Here is a 26,063-nt window from a genome sequence, read left to right as displayed (position 1 = left end):
GTGTTTTTGATTTTAGCCATTCTAGTAGATTTGTGGTGGTATCTTTAATTGTTTTAATTTGCAGTTACTGAAAGACACATGATGTTGAACTTACTACTGTTTGTATATCTTCTTTCGTGAGGTGTCTGTTTAGAATTTTTGCATAACTTTGAAGAGATTGTTAATTTTCTTATTGTTTAGCTTTAAGAAGGCTTTGTATATTTTGGATCACAGGACTTTATCAGATATGTCTTTTGCAAGTATTTTCTCCAGATCTGTGGCTTGTCTTATTCCCTTGGCAGTGTCTTTCACAAGCAGAAGTTTTAAATTTAATGAAACCCAACTTATAATTATTTCTTTCATGGGTCGTTCATTTGGTGCTCTATCTAAAAAGTCATTGTCATCTAGATTTTCCCCTATGTTTTGCTCCAGGAGTCTTATAGTTTTGCATTTTACATTTAGGTCTGTGACTCATTTTGAGTTATTTTTTGTTAAGGGTGTACGGTCTGTTTCTAAATTCTTTTTTCTTTATTTTTGCATGTGGATATTCTGTCGTTCCAGCACCATCATTTGTTGAAAAGGCTGTCGTTTCTTCATTGAATTGCCTTTTCTTTGTTACAGATCAGTCATCTATATTTGTGTGAATCTGTCTACTTCTGGGCTCACTGTTTCTGTTCCATTTATGTATTTGTTTATTCTTTCATGTTGTTGTTGTTCAGTCACTCAGTTGTGTCCAACTCTTTGAGACCCCATGGACTGTAGCATGCCAGGCTTCCCTGACCGTCATCATCTCACAAAGTTTGCTCAAACTCATGTCCATTGAGTCATTGATGCCATCCAACCATCTATCTCATCCTCTGTTGTCCCCTTCTCCTGCTTTCTATCTTTCCCAGCATCAGGGTTTTTTCAATGGAGTCAGTTCTTCTCATCAGGTGGCCAGAGTATTGGAGCTTCAGCTTCAGCATCAGTCCTTCCAATGAATATTCAGGGTTGATATCCTTTAGGATTGACTGGTTAGATCTTCCTGCTATCCAAGGTACTCTCAAGGGTCTTCTCCCTCACTGTAGTTCGAAAGCATCAGTTCTTTGGTGTTCAGCCTTTTTTATTGTCCAGTTCTCACATCTGAACATGACTACTGGAAAAACCATAGCTTTGACTCTGCAGACCTTTGTAGGCAAAGTAATGTCTCTGTTTTTTAATACACTGTCTAGGTTTGTTATAGCTTTTCTTCCAAGGAGCAAGTGTCTTTTAATTTCATGGCTGTAGTCACTGTCCACGGTGATTTTGGAGCTTATAGTCTGTCACTGTTTCTGTTGTTTCCCCATCTATTTTCCATGAAGTGATGGGACCGGATGCCATGACCTTCATTTTTTGAATGTTGTTTTAAGCTAGGGTTTTCACTCTCCTCTTTCACCTTTACCAAGAGGCCCTTTAATTCCTCTTCACTTTCTGCCATAAGGGTGGTGTCATCTACGTATCTGAGGTTATTGATATTTCTCCCTATAGTCTTGATTCCAGCTTGTGCTTCATCCAGCCTGGCATTTTGTATGTTGTACTATGCATATAAGTTAAATAAGCAGGGTGACAGTATACACCCTTGACATACTCCTTTCCTAATTTTGAACCAGGCTGTTCAATGTTGGGTTCTAACTGTTGCCACTTGACCCACATAAAGGTTTTGCAGAAGGCAGCTAAGGTGGTCTGGTATTCCCATTTCTTTAAGAATTTTCCAGTTTGTTGTGGTCTGCACATTCAAAGGCTTTAGCCTAGTCAATGAAGCAAATGTATATGTTTTTCTGGAGTTCTGTAGCTTTTTCTGTGACCCAGCGGATATTCGTAATTTGGTCTCTGATTCCTCTGCCTTTTGTAAATCCTTTTGTACATTTGGAAGTTCTCAGTTCACATTCTGTTGAAGCCTAACTTGGAGGATTTGAGCATTACTTTGCTAGCATGTGAAATCGGTGCAATTGTGCGGTAGTTTGAACATTCTTTTTGGCATTGCCCTTCTTTGGGATTGGAATGAAAACTGAACTTTTCTAGTCCTGTGGCCACTGCTGAGTTTTCCAAATTTGCTGGCATATTGAGGGCAGCACTTTAACAGCAGCATCTTTTTGAAATAGCTTAGCTGGACTTCCATCACCTCCACTAGCTTTATTCATAATGATTCTTCTAAGGCCTACTTGACTTCACACTCCAGGATGTCTGGCTCTATGTGAGTGATGACACCATCATGGTTATCTAGGTCATTAAGATCTTTTTTTGTGTAGTTCTCTGTATTCTTGCCACCTCTTCTTAATATCTTCTGCATCTGTTAGGTCCATACATTTCTGTCCTTTATTGTGCTTGTCTTTGCGTGTATGTGATTTTAAATTTCTTAAAAATATTTTTTTGCATCAGAAATAAAAAAATTGCTTGTGAAAATTTGTAAATGTATAATATGAATGGAAAAGTCCATATAAGCTCATAAACTTGCCTCACAGAGATAAACACTGTTAAAGATCTGGTATATATTTTTCTTTTTTCTTTTTTTAAAAGAAATGTATATCCTGATGATTTAAAAGAGGAGTCATAGTGTATATACTTCTCTCAACTCTCTTTTTCTTTACTTTGTTTTTGATATAGATAATGTTACTATATTTGAAATAGATCAATTTTGTGGCTGCATAATATAGCTGCTGCAGTCCATGGGGTCCAAAAAGTTGGACAGGACTGGGCAACTGAACAACAATATAGATGCACTGTAATTTTTTAAAGTAAGTCCTCATTGATAAATATTCATGCCATTACAATAAAACTTCAGCGAATATCCTTGTACCTGTCTTCACACACTCACGTGAGTATTTTTGTGTCACAAATTGCTTGAACCAAAATTACTGAGTCAAAGGATGAATGTTTAAAAATTTAATGGTGAATGTCAAATTCTCTTTCAAAAAGGTTTGACAGTTTATAGGCTCACTGTCAGGGTATAAGAGAGCTTGTTGTTTAGTCACTAAGTTCTGTCCGACTGTGACCCCGTGGACTGTAGCCTGCCAGACTCCTCTGTCCATGGAATTTCCCAGACAAGAATACTGGAGTGGGTTGCCGTCTCCTTTCCCAGGGGATCTTCCAGACCCAAGGATCGGACCCAGATCTCCTGCATCACAGGCAGATTCTTTACCATGAGCCACCTGGAAGCCGTATGAGAGTTTATAGCTCCTGAATTTAACAAATTCTTTGCATATGGGGAAGTTGACCTCATTATCATGTGTGTAGCAAAAATTTCCCCCATTTTGTATATTTATTTTGAGATGTTTTGGCATATGGAAATATTTTAACTTTGTGTGACTTATCAGTGTTTTCCTTCAGTTCAGTCACTGAGTCGTGTCTGACTCTTCAACACCATGGACTGCAGCACGCCAGGCTTCCCTGTCCATACTGTGTTTTCCTTAGTGGCCTCTAGATTTCCTTTGTCTATGTTATCTTCTAGTATTTACTTTCCTAAAAGAAATATTTTTATTTGCTGCATCAGGTCTTCGTTGTGTCATGTGAGAGCTTTAGTTGTGGCTTGTGGGCTCAGTAGTTGTAGCACCTGGGCTTATAGTTGGCTGTAGCATGTGGGACCTTAATTCCCCTACCAGGGATCAGACTCTGAGTCCCCTTCTTTGCAAGGCGGATTCTTAATCACTGGACCACTAGAGAAGTCTCTAGTATTTACTTTTAAATGTTACATCACTTTGGAATTTATTTTGATGTAGGCACTGAGATAGGAATCCAGCTTTTATTAGAATTTATTTCAAATGGCTAGCCGGATAGCTTATATAGTGATTTTTCTCCATTGATTTAGACATGTCACACTATTACATGCTAAATATCCAGAAATACTTGAGCCCATTTCTGAATAGTGTTTTGTTTTTTGATTTATCTTTTCTGGTGTTATACCACATAGTTACAATGACTTTTCCCCTACTTTCTAGTGTTTTAATGTTTTAAAGAGCCAAGAACCTTCTAGAATTTTCCTGAACTCTTCCTAGGTATCTATTCATTCAGATGAAAGTTGGAGTGATCACATTGTCTAGCACCATACTCCCTTAAGGCACTTTAAGTGCATTAATTATTCAAATTTCTGAATTCTTTAAGGTTGGTATTCTCCCTATTTCACAGTTGAGGAAGTGAAAGTTTAGTAAATTGCTCAGGCTTCATGACTGTTTTCATTCCACCCACTATTCCTTACTTAGGTTTAGTTAAGTAAACTCTCATCATTAAAAAGAGGGCAAAATTAAAACACCAAGGTGTTGTTTTTTTTTTTCCTGCCATAAAATAACAAAGAAAGTTTAAAGAAAACTGGACTAATTACTTGTAATTGTATGCTTTGGGATATTTTGTCATTTTAGTGTATTTCTGGCCATGTTTTATATCAACAAATACAATTTTTAAGCAGTAGAACATACTGCACATGTAGTTTTGTATTTTTTTTTTTTAAATTATTTACTTGGCTGTGCTGGGTCTGAGTTGCAGCATGTAGGATCTTCGATCTTCAGCTGCATGAGGAATCTTTAGTTCCCACATGTGAACTCTTTAGTTGTGGCATGTGGCATCTAGTGTCCCGGCCAGGGATGGAACCCTGGGCCCCCAGCATTGGGAGCTCAGAGTCTTAACCACTAGACTACCAGGGGAGTCCCTCTATTTTTAATTATGATATAAAATTTACACCCATGGCGGATTCATGTTGATGTATGGCAAAACCAATACAATATTGTAAAGTAATTAGCCTCCAATTAAAATAAATAAATTTATATTTTAAAAAAGTCTGTAAGTATATCATAATTTATTTTCCTGTTTCTGCCTCCAATTATTTGTAAGATCTTGCTGTTAGTAGATAATACATAATTCTATAGGAGACATCCTTAGACATCTGTCTTATTCTAGTTTACATTTCTCCCATTAGTACTGATGTCTTTTAGTGTAACCTCATTCCTGTGAACATTAAGTATAGATTAAAATTTTTATAGCATAGACAAATGCTATTGCTGTTTTAAGTTACTAAATGCAACTTAAAACAGCAATAAGATACTGTTTTGATGGGTTTGATTAGGCTTTAAAAATGTATTGACCACTTGTTTTCTTTGTGTCCTTTGTCATTTTCTTATTATAAATATCTTTCCTGGACATTGGCCTTTGTCATTTATTTGTTACAGATACTTTTAGAGTTTATTCTTTCTCTTATTGCTAATGTATGGTATAGAGAAGCCTAAGAATTCTCTTGAACAAACTTGATAATGCTTCAATACTTTCAAAGACTTGCTTTATCTCAGTGTCAGATATCTGCTTATACTTTTTTCATTTTTGTTTTTTCCTAAATTGTTGGCCATTTTTTTTTCGTATCATTTGAATGTTCTGAGTTGTTTCTATATGAACTGTTTGTCAGGTTAGGAATTTTAGATAAAATTAATATTGCCTGCTGCAAGCAATTCAGAAAATGTAGAAAAGCATAAAGAAAACAAGATTAGCCAAAGATAATATCCATTCACTTGTTGGTTTATTATCTTTTCAGTTTTAATATGTATATTGTATGAAAAAACTCTTGAAAATTCTAATACTTATATAGGATGTTGTTCCCACTCAAGTAACACATTTTATTTTTAATGACTGCATGGTATTCCATTGCATGGATTCCATAATATTAATTAGGTGTCTCGGTATATATTTATTAATACTTAATTATTTTCTACTACAGTTAACACTGTTGTAAACATCTTGCTACATGTCTCTAAATATTTATACAAATACTTACCTTAATCCTTATTAGTTGTTCAAAGGTTCAAATTTTACGTGCATGTAAATTTTGATACTTTGGATATATATACGTTTTGATGTATTCTTCTGTGTCAGGAATATGTCTCCCCCACAACAATTGGAAATCCAGTCCCAAGTGACTCAAGGGTTGATTTTTTTGTGTATGACAAGTTTAGAAGTAAAACATTCCAAGGCTGGTTAAATTGTTCAAGGATGTCCAAGATCCAGATTCCTTCTATTTTCTTTCTGTGTCAGCCTGTTTGCTCACATCTTTATTATTTTTTGTTGCTTATTCAGTTCTGATTTCCTTTTGGAAATACTTGTTCTTTTAAATCTTTGAATATTTTCGCTTTTCTTTTAATATTTTCTTAGTTCCATTTGTTGGGTTCTCTGTTTTAGGTATGTGGATCATCCTTTTATTGGACATTTGTTTCTCAGAGCTGTTTTCCTCTTTCATTGATATACTTTTTTCCTTTGTAATTCATTGAGATTATTTCAGGTCTTTTTGATCTGTAACAAAATTGATTAATTGGTTTCCTAATTGTGGGACAGAGTTTGTTGAGATAAACTCAACTTGGTTGTGATGGGTTGTTCTAGTATGTATCTGCTGCTGCTAAGCTGCTAAGTTGCTTCAGTCGTGTCTGACTCTGTGCGACCCCATAGACGGCAGCCCACCAGGCTCCCCCTCCCTGGGATTCTCTAGGCAAGAATACTGGAGTGGGTTGCCATCTAGAATTTTAATGTCTTTTTTTAATTTGAAAAAATTAATAACTGAGATTGGCCTGTAGTTTTCCATTTTGGTACTACCTTGGGTTTTGGTACCTTGGTTATACTAGCCTAGTAAAATAGGGAAGCATTCCATCTTTTACTATGCCGAAGACAATTTAAATAACATAGGACATGTTTTTTATTCCCTGTAGATTTGTTAGAATTTGTTATGGTCTCTTTCAAGTTTCATCTTGAAACTTGTTTGGGGGTCGCTTTTCTTTTGTTAGGCATTTGCTTATTTCTAACTTTTGAAATTCTAATGTTTTGAAATAAATGCTTTAAAGAAGTAACATTCTTGTAACGAAATCTGTATATTAATCATCATTACTTCTTAGGGTATATACTTGGTAGTGAAATTGCTTGGTTGAAAAGTATACAAAATTTTAAGACTTGCTGTTGATTACTACCTAGTCATCTGTCCTGAAATATATCATGGATTTGCTTTAATCAGGTATGGTAAGGAGACAGCATTTTAGGATTAGAATGGACTTAAAATGAAGTATAGTTGATTTATAATATGGTGTTAATTTGTGCTATATAGCAAAGTGATTCAGATATATATATATATATATTCATATTCTTGCCCATTCTGGTTTATAACAGGATATTGAGTATAGTTCCTTATCTTATACAGTAGGACATTGTTTATCAATTCTGTATATAATAAATAATTTGCATCTGCTAACCCCAAACTCCCAATCCATCCATCCCCCATCCCCCTTGGCAACCACAAGTCTGTTCTCTGTCTGTGAGTCTGTTTCTGTTTTGTGGATAAGTTCATTTGTGTCATATTTTAGATTCCACGTATAAGTGGTATCATAATATGTCTTTGACTTACATCACTTAGCATGATAATCCCTAGGCCATCCATATTGCTGCAAAAGGCATTATTTCATACTTTTTTATGACTGAGTAGAATTCCATTGGATATATATACCACATCATTTTTATCAATTCATCTGTCAGTGGACATTTAGGTTATTTCTATGTCTTGGGTATTGTAAATAGTGCTGCTTTGAACATCAGGGTGCATGTATCTTTTTGATTTGTAGTCTTGTTTGGATATATGCCCAAGAAAGGGATTGCTAGATCATATGGCAACTCTGGTTTCTTGAGGAATCTCTATACTGTTTTTCCATAGTGGCTGCACCAACTTACATTCTCATTGGTAGTGTAGGAGGGTTTCCTTTTCTCCGCACCCTTTCCAGCTTTTGTTATTTGTAGACTTTTTAATGATGACCATCTGACCAGTGTGCGGGGTGGTACCTCATTGTAATTTTGATTTGCATCTCTCTAATAATTAGTGATGTTGAGGTTCTTTTCATGTGCCTTTTGGCCGGCTGTATGTCGTCTTTGGAGAAATATCTGTTTAGTTCTTCAGACCATTTTTTTGATTGGGTGTTTTGTTGTTGACTTGTATGGACTGTTGTTATATTTTGGAAATTAAGCTCTTGTCGGTCATATCCTTTGCAAATATTTTCTCCCATTCTGTAGATTGTCTTTTTGTTTTGTTTATGGTTTCCTTTGGAGAGAGACTTTCTACCCGTCTTCTGGTCTGTCACTTGTATCTGAAATTCTCAACCCTCCCTATCAGTTTATAACAGATTTCTCACCTTTACCACTATTGACATTTTAGGGTGGATTATTCTTTGTTGTGTATGACTGTCCTTTATATTGTAGGATGTTAAGCAGCCTCTTTGACCTCTAACCACTGAATACCAGTACCCTTAGCCCTTGGTTATGACAACCAGGAATATCTCCAGACATTGCCAAATGTCCTCTGGGGAGTAAAAGCACCTCCAGTTGAGAACCACTGGTTTATAATAAAATGCTTTAGATTATGTCTTTACCATTCTGATATAAAGTTACACAAATAACTTAAAAAAACCCCAAATCCTAACAGTATAATGCCCTTACTGTAAAGGAAAATGACTTATTATTGAGTATATATGTTTCAACATGTAAATTAACAGTGTGACTAAATAAAAGAGCCACCCTAGAAGGTATTATACTTGTTTATAACTCATGTGATGCATGGATCGCCTATATTAATCTCTATGAAATACTTAACAATCACAGGGAAATCTTTCTAGGCCTTGACAGATTGGTGTTTGAACCCAGCTCTGCCTTTTATTAACTGTGCAACAGTAGGCATTTTCCTTAATTTCTCAGAATGTTTCCTCACCTATAACTGGGGATGGTATGCCTACTTTATGGTTGGTTTTGAAAATTTAATGAGCCAGTGTATAAAATAACTTGCCTAATACTCTTTAAGCTGTATATAGATTATGTAGTAGTAATCTAGTCTTCATTTTTACAGGTAAAGAGAAGGAACCAGTTTATAAGTGGCAGAGCTGGCATTCAAAAATTAATTCCAGAGCCTGTGCTTTCAGTTATTATGCTTTACTGCTTTCTGTATGATACCTGATAGGTAGTGGATACTTAATTGTTAGCTTCCATTATTTAATTTTTTCTAACTTTGAGATCCTGCAACAACACCAATAACATCAGCACTCTCTCCTGGAAATATTTTTGCCTGTTGATTTCTCATGTCTCATGTCTCTTAATCTTCTTTCTCCGCACTTAGGATAACTGTTTATCAAAATTCTGATTCCTTTCAATGTATGATCTTGATATTTCCAAAAAGCTCATAAATAATGCGTTTAACTTTCCTTATAAATAAATGCTTGTGTTTTTATTATTTATGAAGAACTTTTCTTGTGATAAGTAACTACTAATGTTAGCTGTGTAGTTATCTTGTAGTCCTTCTATAAACAAGTGTAGAGAGATAAGAAATTACATCTACATTTTAGGTTTTCTGTGTTATAATGAAGGACAGTGTGTACATAGGGGATTTGATTTTTTTATAGTATAATCAAACATGATTCTAAGAGGTGTCATATGTTGTGTTAGGCTTGATATTTTTCCCCCCTGTAAATGATTAAAAGAAAAAAATCTTCATCAAGACAATGTGGTACTGGCACAAAGACAGAAATATAAATCAATGAAACAAAATAGAAAGCCCAGAGATAAACCCAGGCACCTATGGACACCTTATTTTTGACAAAGGAGGCAAAAATACACAATGTAGAAAAGACAATCTTTTTAACAAATGGTGCTGGGAAAACTGGTCAACCACCTGTAAAAGAATGACACTAGAACACTTTCTAACACCATACACAAAAATAAACTCAAAATGGATTAAAGATCTAAATGTAAGACCAGAAATTATAAAACTCTGAGAGGAAAACATATGTAGAACACTCTCTGACATAAATCACAGCCAGATCCTATATGACCCACCTCCCAGAGTAATGGAAATGAAAACAAAAATTAACAAATGGGACCTAATTAAACTTAAAAGCTTTTACACAAGGAAGGACACTATATGCATGGTGAAAAGGCAGCCTTCAGAATGGGGGAAAATAATAGCAAATGAAACAACTGATGAATTAATCTCCAAAATATACAACCATCTCATGCAGCTCAATACCAGAAAAATAAACAACACAATTAAAAAATGGGCCAAAGAACTAAACAGACATTTCTCCAGAGAAGACATGAGATGGCTAACAAACACATGAAAAGATGCTCAACATCACTTATTATCAGAGAAATGTAAGTCAAAACCACAATGAGGTACAATCTCATGCTGGTCAGAAATGTTGGCATCAAAAAGTCTACAAAAAAATGCTGGAGAGGGTGTGGAGAAAAGGGACCCCTCTTACACTGTTGGTGGGAATGCAAACTAGTACAGCCACTATGGAGAACAGTGTGGAGAGTCCTTAAAGAACTAGAAATAGAACTGCCTTATGACCCAGCAATCCCGCTGCGGGACATACACACTGAGGAAACCAGAATTGAAAGAGACATTTGTACCCCAGCGTTCATTGCAGCACTGTTTACAATAGCTAGGACCCAGAAGCAACCTAGATGTTGATTGGCAGATGAATGGATAAAGAAGTTGTGGTACATAAATGCAATGGAATATTATTCAGCTATAAAAAAGAACTCACTTGAGTCAGTTCTAATGAGGTGGCTGAAACTGGAGCCTATTATACAGAGTGAAGTAAATCAGAGAAACACCAATACAGTATATAAATGCGTATATATGGAATTTAGAAAGATGGTAATGATGACCCTATATGCAAGACAGCAAAAGAGAGATGTAAAGAACAGACTTTGGACTCTGGGAAAAGGCGGGGGTGGGATGATTTGAGAGAGTAGCATTGAAACATGTAGATTACCATATGTAAAATACATGACCAATGTGAGTTTGATGCATGAAGCAGGGCACTGAAAGCCAGTGCTGTGGGACAACCCAGAGGGGTGGGGTGGGGAGGGAGGTGGGATGGGGGACATATGTATACCACCACCACAATATTGTAAAGTGATTAGCCTCCAGTTAAAATGAATAAAAAGAAAATCTTCAGACTATTCTGAGTAAATTTGCATTTTATATTAAAGGGATTGTTAACCAAAAGTAATTAAATTTTTTCTTAATAGTTATCTGCTGTGAATTGTATGTGTGAGTATGTATAATGCCCCTTTATCTGGAATGGTGGAGGAATGGTTTTATGGGTACATTATAGTCCAGGATAAACTACTTTTCTCAAGATCCTTAATTATATCATTTACTATATAAGGTAATATTTACTGGATTGGTGATCAGGAAATTAGTATTTGAGGGGAAGGGTTGGTTCAGCCTACCACGCTGATGTTCAGATTATCTCATTGTTGGCCATTGAATCCTCTAAGTTGACTCCTTTGTTAGAAAGGGAAATCCTTTGATAAAATTGCAATAGGTGCCAAGGTGTTCCAGGTTTATCATTTATACTTCTGCCCCAGACCTAGAATCAGTCATTTTTTCTCAAGGAACCCTGGAAACGTGCTCAGTGTCCTAGTTGATTTTACATTCTTGTGCAAACTCCTTATCCCATTAGACCACATAGTCTGCACACTGTAGTAGAGTGACATTGTGCTACTGGAAAGCACAGGGGAAAAGGGGATCTTGGGTTTTAAGATGACTGATCTTAGTGTCTCAGTTGGCTGTAAAGTATGGTGATACTTGAAGCAGGCTGGCAAATTGGGAAAAACAGAGTGTCAGACAAATAGAGGTAAAAACGAGAACTCAAAATATCAAAGTATCCCCCTCCCCCGTAAGCTCTCTAGAACAATGCTGTCCAACAGAGATGTAATGTGAGCCAAAGAGTGTAAATTTTTTCTGGCAGCCACATTGTGCTGTGCTGTGCTAGGTCACTTCAGTTGCGTCTGGCAGCCACATTGAAAGATTAAAAAAATCAAACCGAAACAAACACTTCTAAATAGGTGAAATTAATTTTATTGAGATTAATTTTATCAACAGCTTTGAGATTCAATTCATACATCATCAACTTCACCCCTTTAGAACATACAGTGGTTTTTAGAATGTCTGCAGAGCTGTGCATCCATTACCACTAATTTCCAAATAAGTTCCTCATCCTCCAAAGAATACCCTGACCGTTAACAGTCATTCCCCATTTCATTCCTCCTCAGACTGCTGCTGCTAAGTCACTTCAGTCGTGTCCGACTCTGTGTGACCCCATAGAAGGCGGCCCACCAGGCTCCCCCGTCCCTGGGATTCTCCAGGCAACAAGAACACTGGAGTGGGTTGCCATTTCCTTCTCCAATGCTTGAAAAGTGAAAGTAAAGTTGCTCACTCTTGTCTGACTCTTCCCGACCCCATGGACTGCAGCATACCAGGCTCCTCCATCCATGGGATTTTCCAGGCAAGAGTACTGGGGTGAGGTGCCATTGCCTTCTCTGTCCCCAACTGCTGGCAACCACTAATATTTTAGTCTCTATGAATATAAATGGAATCATACAATAGGTAGCCTTTGGTGTCTGGCTTTTTTAACTTAATGTTTTCAAGGCTCATCCATCTTGTTAGTACTTCATTCCTTTTTGGATATATAGTATTCTGTTGTATAAATATACCAAATTTTGCTTATCCAGTCATCAATTGATGAACATTTGAGTTTCCTTTCTTTAGCTGTTATGAATAATGCTTCTCTGAACATGTGTGTATAACTTTCTGTGAAATCAATTTTAATACTCTATTTATCCAGTATATTCCAGATGTTATAATTTCTACATGTGATAGAAAGTATTAATGAGATAGTAAAATGTTTTTGTACTGAAGTCTTCAAAATTCTGTATATATTTCATATTTAACACATAATTCAGATGGCCATATTTCATGTGTTTGGTGGCTGGAAAGTGAAAGTTGCTCGGTCATGTCAAGACTGTTTGTGATCCTATGGACTATATAGTCTATGGACTTCTCCAGGCCAGAATACTGGAGTCTTTCTCCTCTCCAGGGGATCTTTCCAACCCAGGGATCGAACCCAGGTCTCCCGCATTGCGGGCAGATTCTTTACCAGCTGAGCCACAAGGGAAGCCCAAGAATACTGGAGTGGGTAGCCTATCCCTTCTCGTCCTCTGACCCAGGAATCAAACCAGGGTTTCCTGCATTGCAGGCAGATTCTTTACCAACTGAGTTACCAGGGAAGCCCCATGGCTACCTTGTTGGAAAGCCAAGGAGTGACTCATTGGGACTTGTATGCAAAGTTGGGAAAGTTGCAGTTATGCCTGTGTCAGAGATGTTTGCTGACTCCTGGACAGATATACATTACTGTCTCATTTCCATTGCAGTTGAAGACTCTTCTTTCCTTTGTTTCTTCAAATCCTTGCTGTCTTTTAAAACCCTGACTTATGCCCCTCTTCATCAATGGGTTTTAGTTATTCCTGCTTATCTTTTTTGTTTACTTATTTATTTAGTAAATGTTTATTGAATGCCTTCCATGTGTTAGCCACAGTTCAAGGTGTTAAAAATGTAACGTAACAATGAGCAGGATACATACAGTCTCAGTTTTCACTGGGGGTCTCCTCTAGTACGGAACAATATTTAAACATTCAGATATTTAGGGAAATAGTTTCAGATAGTGATAAGTGCTATGAAGATAATAAAACTGGCCTGAAGAGGATAGCACTTAATGCTACCAAGCACTAATTTATTCTTGTACTTTTTAAAATTCATACCACAGTAGAGCTGATCAAAAAACAGTTTATGCTAAAATTTACTAGGTTTAAGTATATAGATTCATGAGTTTTCAAACATACATAGTTTGTAACCATCACCATAATTGTGTTAATAGAATGTTTTACCCCAAAAAGTTCTTTCATGACACTTTGTGGTTAAACTCCTCTGGACAAGTGCTTCTCTACTTTCTGTCATCATAGTTTTGCCTTTTCTAGAATTTTATATAAGTGGGATCATACTTTTTGTGTCTGATTTCTTTCACTTAAACGATAATCTTGAGATTTATCCAGATTGTGTAAATTAGTAATGTATATCTTTTTGTTGCTGTCTAATATTTCATTGTATGGATACACTGTTATTTGTCCATTTATAGTGGGCATTTTGGTTTATTTCCAATTTTTGGTTATCATAAGCCAAAGTAGTTTTGTAAGTATTATCAAAGCTTCGGTGAGCACTTGTGTGCAAATCCTTGTGTGGAAATACATTTTCATTTGTAGGATTGCTGTATCATATGGTAGGTGTGCATCTGTAAGGAACTGTTTCCCAAAGTGGTTGTACTAATTTGCATTCTCACCAGCAACCTTACTGACACATGGTTAATTCAAACAAAATAAGGATTAAATTCAACTTCACTGATAGTGAATTCTCAGAGTTCCAAGCTAGGTCCTAAAGTGGCATGATGTGGTTCTGCTTATGAATGCCAGTAGAGTTATAGGCAGAAAGCTGAATTCTTTTGGCCTTTTCTTAAGTAAGCCTTCTTTGAGTTTTAAGCTTAAGATATATAAGTTTTGAATTGCTTTATTTGTCTTATAAGTGGGACTCTAATATATTTAAATATCCAAATAGTTAGAAAATATATCTGCTTTTCAAAAAGTCCAGTGAGAGTCACGCTTTTTCATCTGGCTTGGCATTTGGTATTTGAAATACTTGAAGTAGAATAATACCAGTTTGTACAAATTGAATAAGATGGGTATCCATTTTTATCCACACATAGTTATATCAGTTGTTGAACATGAGCTTTTGACAGTCATGGTAATTGGGCTATGTGTAATCAGAAATTAAGGTGATTAAAAAATCTGGTAAAATACATGTAATGGTGGTTGAACTATATTGTATATCTTGACCATTATTCAAAAATGTCCATAGTTTATTTCAACCATATAGTTAGCTTTTTAAAAAAATTGAAGTATTGTTGATTTACAATGTTGTGTTAGTTTCAGGTATACAACACAGTGATTCAGTTGTATGTATTTGCTTGTGTGAGTATGTACTCTTTTTCAGATTCTTTTCCCTTATAGGTTATTACGAAATGTTAAGTATAGTTCCCTGTGCTATACAGTAGGTCTTTGTTGGCTATCCATTTTATATAAGATATTATGCATAGTCAGCTTATTTTTGAAGTTATCTTTATTGGGCCAGCAATGACAATGTGAGATCACGGCCAGTAAAAGCTAGGGTAAATTTATAGTATGTTATTAAGAGTATAGCCCCCAGATACAATGTTTCTACTAAGCTGGTATTGTGTTAGGATTAGTGTGTCCTGTTTTATGTAGATTTTTGACTAACTGTAGTGTGCAAAGAGAGCAACTGAGATCATGAAGAATTTAGACATTATTAAATGGTGAAGAGATGTTTCATCTGGAGAAAGGAGAGGGCAAGTGTGAGATATCAGATAATAGAAATTTTCCTCACTGAATCTGTAGGGCAAAACTAAGATTTCTAAGGAAGATGATTTAAAGTTCTTTTAGTAAAAATAGATATTTTTAACAGGTGATCAGTTCAAGTAAAGCGGGGAGGATAATCTAAATCTCTTAATGGTGGAATTGGCTGCCCCATAAGGCAGTGAACTGAGTTGTTAGCTTTATGTTTATGTGTAAGCCATGTGATCACGTCTGTTATAGGAATGGATTCCTGCATGAATTAGGAATTGGTGTTTCAAACTATTTTGACCTCTGTCCACTGTAAGAAGCACTTTCTCCAGTGCAACCCAATCATGAAATAACATATACCCATATTAAATGTGTTGCTGGTATTTCCTGTTATATTTTATTATTAACTTTAAATGGCAGATTGCTAATCAAAAATTGATGTAACAGCTTACTAATGGATTGACATTTAGTTTGAAATACATTGGATTATAGTAATCCATACAATCCTTTGCTAAGTCACTTCAGTCATGTCCGACTCTGTGTGACCCCATTGACAGCAGCCCATCAGGCTCCCCCGTCCCTGGGATTCTCCAGGCAAGAACACTGGAGTGGGTTGCCATTTCCTTCTCCAATGCATGAAAGTGAAAAGTGAAAGGGAAGTCGCTCAGTCGTGTCCGACTCTTCACGACCCCATGGACTTCAGCCCACCAGGCTCCTCTGTCCGTGGGATTTTCCAGGCAAGAGTGCTGGAGTGGGGTGCCATCGCCTTCTTGATACAATCCTTATAACACTGTTATCTAGTTGTTATTCCCACTCAATAATGTAAACTAAAAATTGGACCCATAAAATTCCACACTGCAAATGCCTAGAGGTTAATTAATTAATTTTGATCATTAACATCTCTAGGGAGGTTGAAAATTCGAAAATGTTCTGTTTTTGCTTCTTCTCACCGCTGTTCTTGTCACCCCTGCCACCCATTCCCCACAACAGTTTTTTCCATCCTTAATTCTACTTTTGCCCTTTTGAAGACTCTCTTCTTAATTTTTCATTGTATCATTATCTACCTGAATTAAAATTTGGTACCAGTTCTTTTCATTTAATATTTTTCGTGGATTTATGACAACATTTTCAAGTCATTTGCATAAACACCTAATTTTTACATGAGAAATAATTGACTTTCTTATTTGAAACCCATCATTTAAAAAGTGTTATCTTTTATCTGAAATACTATAGCACCTAATTATTTAAGAGAGTTTTAAAAAAAGAATAGAGTAAAAGAAAATAAGGGTTTTCATTTTGCTTCACATAAGGAAGGCTAAAAAGATGTTCTGTGTAAACTTCATCACCAGATGTTCTTTTGTTTTAGAAATGGTTCATCTGAGTAAATGGACAGGGAGAAAGGCTGCAGTATCTTAAAGTTGTTAGAGTCAGATTTTGGAGGATTATATAAAATGAGATGACAGGCTTTATATTATACTAAAGAGTTTATGTTTATCTTTAGTATTATGGAAAAAATTATTCCCAAGTGGTGTATCTGTTTGCTCTAATGCTGTCAGGTGACTGGTAATGTTATTGTAGACTGCTTTACTTTACCTTCTCCTTCCCCTTCCTTACTGAGGCAAGTAATTGTGGATTTACTGAATATTTCCTAAACAAGGCATCATTCAGTGGGTGTATTTACTGCAAATAATAATAATTTTTAGTAATCCTTCAAAAGGCTGGACAGAGTTTTCCGAGTACAGGGAAGAGTTTTCAGAGTACAGGTCATTTGCCAGCTGACAGGCCACTTCTGAAACAAAAGATTTTTGTTTTTAGCACATTTTTAAAAATTTTAGCAAATTATTTTGCTAAATAATATATACATGGGAAAATATACGTGTAGTTTTAAAAAATGACTCTTTACTGTGTTAAAATATTTTAAGACCATTGAAGTAAGTTATGTGTACTTTTTAGGAGCAGAGAAATTGAGATGGAGCAATAGGACAAAATTATAATCACTGAAAATTGAAAAAATGAAGTACCTTACTACTTTTTAATTTAAATACAATCAAGTGTAATTTATCCTTTTGATTAGCTTTGATTCAGAGAGAACTGCTCTGAATATAATTTGGCCTATTCTTACCAGTCTTATATATGTATATTTCCATAGATTGTATTATGTGATATTTCAATATAATTTTGTCTTAATCTTTTAATATAATTTTTCTGACTTAATATTATTCCATTGGATGGATGTACATAGCTACAATACTTAATAGTTTCACTTTAAAGTCAATGATATACAGGTTAAGACTTCTGAGTTTCAGGAACTGTTCAGATTCTTTTGTTCCACTGGAGTTATGCATTTTTTTTTTTTTTTGCTTGAAATAGGTGTTTTCCTGGATCTTAAATGTTTTTAAACAAAAAAAAATTCTGATTGTAGTAACGTTTAACCTAGATTGTGTGTTTCCCCCCATTGATAATGTCTCATCAAGTTTAGTATACCATTAGAATGTAATAGTAGGACCCAGCTTGAGGCTTTAAAATATTTCTAAATTATTACATATTTTCACATTCATGTCAAAATTAGGGAAGGAGATATACCTAACAATTATTGCACCTTTCCTTCATTTATTTGCCATATTCTTTTCTTTTTGTGTTGTTGCTTAATTCAGACACTTTGGGCAGGCAGCTGTGCTCATCACTATACCACCGATGCAGACATTTTGAATAAATGATGTAATAATTTTTCTCTTTGCATATCAAGCATTAAAAGAAGTCATTGCATAACATGTGCGCCCCCTTTATTTTATTACTCAAGGTAGCAGTATACAGAATGTGTGGAATGTTTGACAGAGTCTGATATGCTAATAGCTTTCAGCTGTGAGTTACAGCAGGCTTAGTGTTGTTGAAGTTGGCATTAATGGTGGCATGTTGCTAGGATGATACATGGTAGTAGGGAATGATATGAGCTGGAAGTCTAAGCATGGAACTGAGTCAGAATCATGAGGCTAGAAGTGACTTCTGGGCATTTGTCAAAGCCAGTTGATCACTCTGCTGTTTTCCCTTATTCATTTAGTATCAGTAAATCTTACTAGCTTATAGCTAATATTTACCCATTTTTTCTTATATGCCAGGCTAAGTGGTTTTTACATGAATTGTTAATTAGTTATTGTGAACTGCTGGTCGCCATGTTAAATACTTTGTGTGATGAGATCTATTTTCAGTTTGATTTGTGGTTGGTTGCTCATGCATTATGATTTAAGAGATGCCTGTTTTTAAACTTTCTTGTTGTTTTATGCAAGGTGAATTGATTTTTCCAGATAAAGCTGTAGAGGCATTCTTATAAAAAGCAGTTGTTTGGGCTTTTTTATGTGTTGTAGAACTGTAGTATGTTGGAAATAGTTGAGGTGGATTTAAGAAAATTTGAGGGAGGATTAAAAATTTTTTTATTAAAAAAAAAGAGTAAGAGTGTTAGTTACTTGGTATATCCTCAAGGGGATCACGACTGCTGGAACTGAAATTTGTCCTCAGTTGTGGAGAGAGGCAGCCAGATCTGTGGGTGTGGACTGTGCCTCAACTGTAGGTCAGAGCCAGGACAGGGTGGGGAGTATTGGAAACACACTTAATCTTTCCTGGCTGTAATTTTAAAGGCTGTATTTTAGTTTTTATTGATTTATTAGCTTCAGTTCCTAAATATAATGTTGAAAGTACGGACATTTTGTGTGTGTGTGTGTGTGTGTGCACTTTAGTGGAAGGTAGTAGTGGGTGGGAGTGTAGTTTTTAGTGATAAGTAAGAACAGAAGGATCATCTTTCTTTATTTCCCATTGCTTTTCCCTAACTCATGTTTTAATGAGTAGCTACCTGTAACTAAAACGTGAACTGGAAAATTTGCTTAATTTATTTAACAGTTGGAATCTGGACAATTAAAAATACCAAGACAAGTAAATAGTACAGAGAACTTATTTCCTTCATGATTTCAAAAGTAAATATGAAATAACTACACATTTCCCCCTTCCAGTGGATTCTCCATTCCTTTTTTTCTCTGAGGGTTAACACGTGTTCACATGATCAGATGTCGTTCTTTGCTTTGACGAAAAGATCCTAGATGTTTGCTCCTCAAAATAACTCCTTACCTTTAAAGACAGGGAACTCAAAGCAGCTATCATTTTCTCTTTTTGCCTTGGATTGCTTTGATGCTGTTAGATCTGTAGTGAGGCTTGACTGAAGATGTCATGGGAGCAAATAAATACTGGTTTTAATTATTTAGTATTGAAGGAGTTGTAGAGAACTTTGATAAGCACATGGAAGAAATTAATTAGCCGTAGTCCTATATCTTGTAGACAGATCATTGCATTTTTTCCAGTCTTTTTTTCCTGTGTGCTATAAAATTATAAGCTCAATTTAATTGAGTAATAGGTTTAGAGGAGTATTAGGGCCTTCAGAGATAATCTCAGATCATGGTTAAAATTTTAGTAAATTGTTGTTATCTGGTTGTAGGGATCCGAGACCTCTGCTGACCTAGATTATTAGGCAGACGTGTTACTACTGATAACGCGTAGTATTATCTCCCTTTCTGGGAGAAGGAAATGGCAACCCACTCCAGTATTCTTGCTTGGAGAATCCCTTGGACAGAGGAGCCTGGTTGGCTGCTGTCCATGGGGTTGCACAGAGTCCACAACTGAAGCGGCTTAGCATGCATGCATGCATTGGAGAAGGAAATGGCAACCTGCTCCAATATTCTTGCCTGGAGAATCCCAGGGACAGAGGAGCCTGGTGCGCTGCCGTCTATGGGGTCGCACAGAGTTGGGCACGACTGAAGCGACTTACCAGTAGTAGCAGCAATTACTACCGATAAGCATCCCCTGGAGCAATTAGGGTCATAGCTTTGTGGCTAGGTTGCTGTTGGGGTAAAGGATGCCACCAAGAGTTTGGATTTCCCTCTCCTTGGTTGAACCAAAATACTCTCAGGGTTTGGTCAGGATAGGTGTTTATATAATCAGCTGTGGCCAAATTATAGAGCTCCTCAAAATGGGTAAAAATGAGTCCCAGTCCCTGCCATACCATAATCAAGTTAATTTAAAAACCGGATAATCCCCCAGTAATGGAGAGTTCATACAGAATGTACAGTTCTGTATCCTTTCTATATGAAAGGTTCTTTCATTATGATTTCAGTATAATGAGCCATCTTGAAAGTGGGAGAACAGTTCAGTTTAGAATAGCTGTGCTAATCAGAGTGCCCATTAGATTTTGCTTATAACTCGTGAGAGAGAGAGGAACTAGGAAGATTGGCAGTGGATATGTTTGTAGGATAAACAGCCCAAATAATCCAATATTTAACAAATTCATAAGTGGATGGACATACTCAGTTATACAAAGGAACTTTGAAGCTTTCTTTTGGGAAATTTGCTTTATGTGATTCTCCATATATGTACTGTTTCAGCTTACAGGATTCATTCACAACATGTGTATTAAGTTGAGTAGAATTGTCCTTTTTGAAAAATTTCCAGGAATATAGTGGGTCTTTGGGAGAAGCTTGACCACTTGTTTCTTTATAGAAATATGCAGCTGCAATACTAATCAATTCTTGTAACTTAATTTATAAATAAAAATTATTACTTGTTAACTAGTATTTTTCTTTTCAGTTTCTCTTCAGCAGCGGGTGGCAGAATTGGAAAAAATTAACGCAGAATTTTTACGTGCAAAGCAACAGCTTGAGCAAGAATTTAATCAAAAGAGAGCAAAATTTAAAGAGTTATATTTGGCTAAAGAGGGTAAGTTTATAAGTCTCCCTCAACCCCCGTACTAAAACTGTCTTAAAACTTTTTGTCAAGTTTCTCGGTAGTATATACAATGTTAATTTTAATCACTGAATAAATCTTGATTTTATTTCTAGTTGGATTGTATAATAGAAATCTATTTAGAGGTTAGGGTTAAGAATGAAATTGTAAAACAAGTTGAATAATACATTATTTCTTTGTCTTTTGACATTAATGATATTTAATATGGTAGGCTAGATAGTCCTGGGACACAGGACTTTCAGTCCTCTTAGCACTTGGGAGATAGCCCCAGGTAAATCAGGACAGTTGGCATTCTAATAATAGCCTTAGCTGTTATATTAAAACTGACATTTCATGTAATTTATTCAACAAATGTTAATTATCCATTAATATGTTTAATACCTACTATCAGGTAGGCATTGTGCGTTGGTGCTGAGTATACAGAAGGGGCAAGATTCGTGTGGCTCTTGTACTCATAGAAGTTTAATTCTACTGAAGAAAAAAGATTAATAGTGCACTTAGTTGCTCAGTCATGTCTGACTCTTTGCGACCCCATGGACTGTAGCCCGCCAGGTTCCTCTGTTCGTGGGATTCTCCAGGCAAGAATATTGGAGTGAGTTGCCGTGCCCTCTTCCAGTGGATCTTCCTGACCCAGGGACTGAACCCGGGTCTCTTGCATTGCAGGCGGATTCCTTCCCATCTGAGCCACCAGAGAAGCCCAAGAATACTGGAGTAGGTAGCTTCTCCCTTCTCCAGAGGATCTTCCTGACCCACAACGCTCTAAGAGATGACACCTTGCAATGGCTTTGATTCCATGTCCCTGCCAGACTCTGCTGAGTCCCCCCAAAAAGCAAAGTGTATAAGGCAAATGAACAAAGTGTATAAGGCAAACGTATGAGAGCATATCATGAGGGAACCTTACTCTGAAGGATGACGGGAATGGTTTACATTTTGGATATTGACATAAGAAGGTATAGATATGGTTTCTAGAGCCCTCTAGACCAGTGAGTGATTGTCAGAATGTGATTGTGAAATAGCAGCATTGCATTAATAATCTCCTGGGGAACTTGTCAGAAATGAAAAATTTTGGAAGCTACCCCAGACTTCTGAATCGGACACTCTGGAATTAGAGTCTATACCAATTGATGTTTTAAGGTTCTCTCCAGGTAATTCAGATGCACGTCAAATTTTGGGAATAGATGCTCTAGTATAGACGAGCAGCTTTTAGACTCTAAAGTGGATAAAAATCACCTGGAAAACTTGTTGGAACACAGTATGTTGGGCTGGAGCCTGAGAATTTGTGTTTCTAATAAACTTGTAGGTGATTGCATTACTACCAGTCCAAGGGTCACAGTTTGAGAACCATTACTCTAGACTGGTGATCCTTCAACATTTGTCTACTCTGTAAAATGTTTACATACACCCCTCATTCCTTAAAAAAATTTTAATTTTAAATTTAAAAAGATTTGAAGTATGTCAATTCTATTGTACTGTTAATGCTGACAGTTTAAAAAATTCATGCTTTAGACATATCCATTATAGTCAATCATAGTGATTTATGATACTATCCATCACCGATCCATTGAATAAAATAAATGTCAATAAATTCTTCAGCAGGAATTTTACATTTTCCCCCTCCTTGTGTTAGTTTTAACATCTTCCTCAGAATTTTATTCTAAAAAGTGATTTTTTAGAACACAAATTCGAGTGTGCATCAGGATTTTACCTCTAGGGTTTATTAAAAGGAAGATTGCTGGGCCCCACCCCTAGAGTTTCTGATTCACTAGATCTGTGGGATCCTAGACTTTGGATTTCTAGAATGTTAACAAGGTAATGCTGATATTATTGGTTCAGGGACAACACTTTGAGAACCACTAGCCTACAGTAATATTTTGTGCTTGAAAGCCATTAGAAAAATTGGTCTGATTGCTCTGCAATAAAAATATGCACATGAATTTCTTTTGTATTGCAGTATTGCCATAATTTAAAGTATACAAGTGATTACATCATAAATATTGTATACACCTAAAAAATAGTATTATAATGTGTAAGAATTACTAGAAATGGAGGTCTTAAGAGATATATTCATTATCCTGCCCAATTAAGTCATTAAGCTCTAGTGAATATTATTAATGTCTAGAAAAAGATATGTTTCAGTTTTTTTCTTTTCTTTCTTTTTTTAACTAAATATAAGTTGGTAATTCTCTGGTGGCTTACTGGTTAGGATTCTGGGGTTTAACTGCTGTGGCCCGTGTCCAATCCCTGGACAGGGAACTGAGATCCCACAAGCCGAGCAGCATGGCCTTAAAACAAAACAAAAATAGATGTAAGTTAAGCCCCTGGTCTCATAAATAAGTAGATGGAAATAGAAGTTTTTCTTTTTTTAAATAGTGATTGTTATTTTATTCTCTTAACTCTTTCTGAATTATGTGTTCAATCACCCAGTGCTCTAGCTTCATTTTTATAGATTGACGACTCAAATAGGTCGTCTTTCAGTTTTGTTGAAGTAGACTTTGCAGTCCATGCATGCTTGCGTGCTGAGTTGCTTCAGTCATGTCTAACTCTGTGACTCCATGGACTGTAGCCCACCAGGCTCCTCTGTCCATGGGATTCTCCAGGCATGAATACTGGAGAGGATTGCCATGCCCTCCTCCCGAGGATCTCCTTATCCCAAGGACTGAACCCATGTCTCATGTCTCCTGCATTGGCAAGTGGGGTCTTTTACCACTAGAGCCATCTGTGTGACCTGCCAAAAGATTTGTTACCCAGTTACTAGTCATTCACTTTGTTACTGACATTGATATTTTTAAATTAGTCCTCTGGTTTTATATCACGGTGGAGTTTTTACACTATAAGGCAGTGAACCATAGTAAAACTCAGGATAGGTGAAAGCCTTTCATTTGTTATGTAGGGAGAAGGGTATTAGGAAAAGGGAGGTGCAAGGAGAATCTACACATAAACATGTCTCTATTTTAGGAAAGATTTTTGTGGAAGTTGAGGATCTAGAATTTGATTCCGTTAAAACACCATGTGGCTGTGAATCCCTTGGAAGATCTTTGGGTACGCGCTCAGGCACGTGTAACTCAGTTTGAAAACCACTGTCTTGGAGTGGTGGTATTCAGACTAGGTTGTAGCTCTTTGATGGATAGCAGAATTGAATGGGTTGTTACCAGCAGTTTTTTGAAAAGAAATACAATGGAAAAGAACACACATTATTTACCTGGTAAGGTTAAGTAAGTATAATTGAACAAAATTTTCTGTTTTAGTTACATATACACATGTATGTATAGAGTTGTGTGATAAAATACAGTTTTTGCTATGAATCATGGTAAAAACAGTTTGAAAGTCACTGTTCTATAGGATGGAAGGTTGCTAGGGCTCACAGAATTCAGCCCTTGGAAAGGTTTACTCACTACAGTGTGGGATTGGATGGTTTTCTCATGGGTTGCAGGAGGGCTGGCTGTTCTGTTAATTTTTTTTCTTCATAGGCTGACAAGGAGATGGGAAAGCTAGTGTTCCTGTCTAGGCATGGTGGTAGTCTGCAAGACACTGTGGAGGTTGGGATGAATGAGATATGGTTTTTATCTTCAATAAAGTATAGTTTCCCTTATCTTTTCTGAAATTATAAAATTGTCTTTTCTATAAAATTCTGAAGAAATGAAAATGACTAAGAAACTCATTTCTGAAATACATGATCAATTGCAGTTTTATATAGAAGCAGCTCTGAATGTGGGTTTGTTCAAAAATATACCTGGTATGTTAAAATTGCTTTGAATACATCTAGACCCAGTAAATAATCTGTATGTGTACTTTTGTATCTTTACTATCTGAAGTTCTCAGTGAGCTTAAACTGGCCATAGAGAATAAGTGAGTTAACTTTTTATGAATTTCTTTTTGAGAGTTTTTATGATCCTTTTTGACAGTTTTTAGTGTCATGTCTAAAGAAATTACACAGTGTGTAAAAGGTAAAGGTTGATTTAGTTTATGGATGGCTTGGCTGTTTGCCTAAACAAATTCAAAGATGTCCTCTAAAGCAGCAGCTCATCTTGTTGCATGAAGTATAAATCTAGTCTTTATGATTTTCACCAGGGGTAACAGTATAAGTCATGGTTTTGTTGTATTCAGTAGTCTGTGTATGTTTTATCTTTCAGCAGATCAGGTCACAAAAACCCCAGAAGTCCAAATATTGGTATTTTTCCCAATTAGAATAGCTTTTGCTTTGGTGTTGTAATAGCTGTGCTTTCATTTATTTGGAGAGTGGCTGAAATAGAAGTGCAAATAGTAATGAGAAGTACTAACAGGGGGTATTACTTCTTGGCTCCCCTTACTGCCTTTTCCTTCCTTAACACCCATTCTTTTCCCAGCTGACATCAACTGCAAATGTTACAAATACTTAAAATTCTGTTACTTTTCTGCTGAGATTGAAAAAGGGGTTTAACTTTCTAAAAACAGTTTCTGATTTAGATTTTTCCTTTAACCAGTTTCAGTACAAAGCTTGGCACTGCAACAGTGTTTGTGTGTTGGAAATCCTCAGTTTTGAGCAATGAGTAAGAGCCTGTTACACAAGGAATCAAACAAAAGGCCAAAGAGTTCTCAGTTTGAAGGAGAATAGTAGAAATGGAGCTCATGTTAATCACCAGAAGACAGTGGAGTTTTCTAGTGGTGTTCAAAATGATTTTGTACATGGTCATTACTTATCTAAAGCTCTGATGCCAACTAACCAGAGCAATAGTTAAAAACTTGGTTTAGGAAGATACAGAAAAAGAATTCCAGGAGAAGAGAATGGAGGGAATAGTAAAGAATATTTGAGGAGATAATGACTGGAATTTTTCAAGCATTAAGAAACAGAAGTGTGTCTTCAGCATTAAGTATGGAGTACCAAGTAGGGTAAATAATAGTAAATTTATACTTTGAAGATATAATGATTTTGAGCAATGAAATTTTAAAAAGCTAGCAATGATGTACCCAGGAAACGAAAAAATACAGTCTTTTATATTCATCGGTTCAGTTGCTCAGTCGTGTCCGACTCTTTGCGACCCCATGGACTGCAGCAT

The 26,063-nt window shown here is 36.1% G+C and overlaps 1 protein-coding gene across 4 annotated transcripts in view; it reads left to right on the top strand.

Annotated features, from left to right (window-relative positions):
• RABEP1 (rabaptin, RAB GTPase binding effector protein 1) overlaps positions 1-26,063 on the top strand; it is a 92,078-nt gene that overhangs the window by 7,093 nt on the left and 58,922 nt on the right. For 3 of the 4 annotated variants that reach the window (XM_018064462.1, XM_018064463.1, XM_018064465.1), the window contains exon 2: positions 20,875-21,003. The exons of the other annotated variant lie outside the window; for it this stretch is intronic. In XM_018064462.1, coding sequence (XP_017919951.1) covers positions 20,875-21,003 — 129 coding nt within the window. The remainder of the gene's footprint in view (positions 1-20,874; positions 21,004-26,063) is intronic. 4 annotated transcript variants of the gene reach the window in all.

The sequence above is a fragment of the Capra hircus genome, chromosome 19 (assembly GCF_001704415.2).
Source record: "Capra hircus breed San Clemente chromosome 19, ASM170441v1, whole genome shotgun sequence".
NCBI lineage: Eukaryota > Metazoa > Chordata > Mammalia > Artiodactyla > Bovidae > Capra > Capra hircus.
The sequence above is the reverse complement of the archived record's forward strand: the minus strand, read 5'-3'. Positions and strand labels throughout refer to the sequence as shown.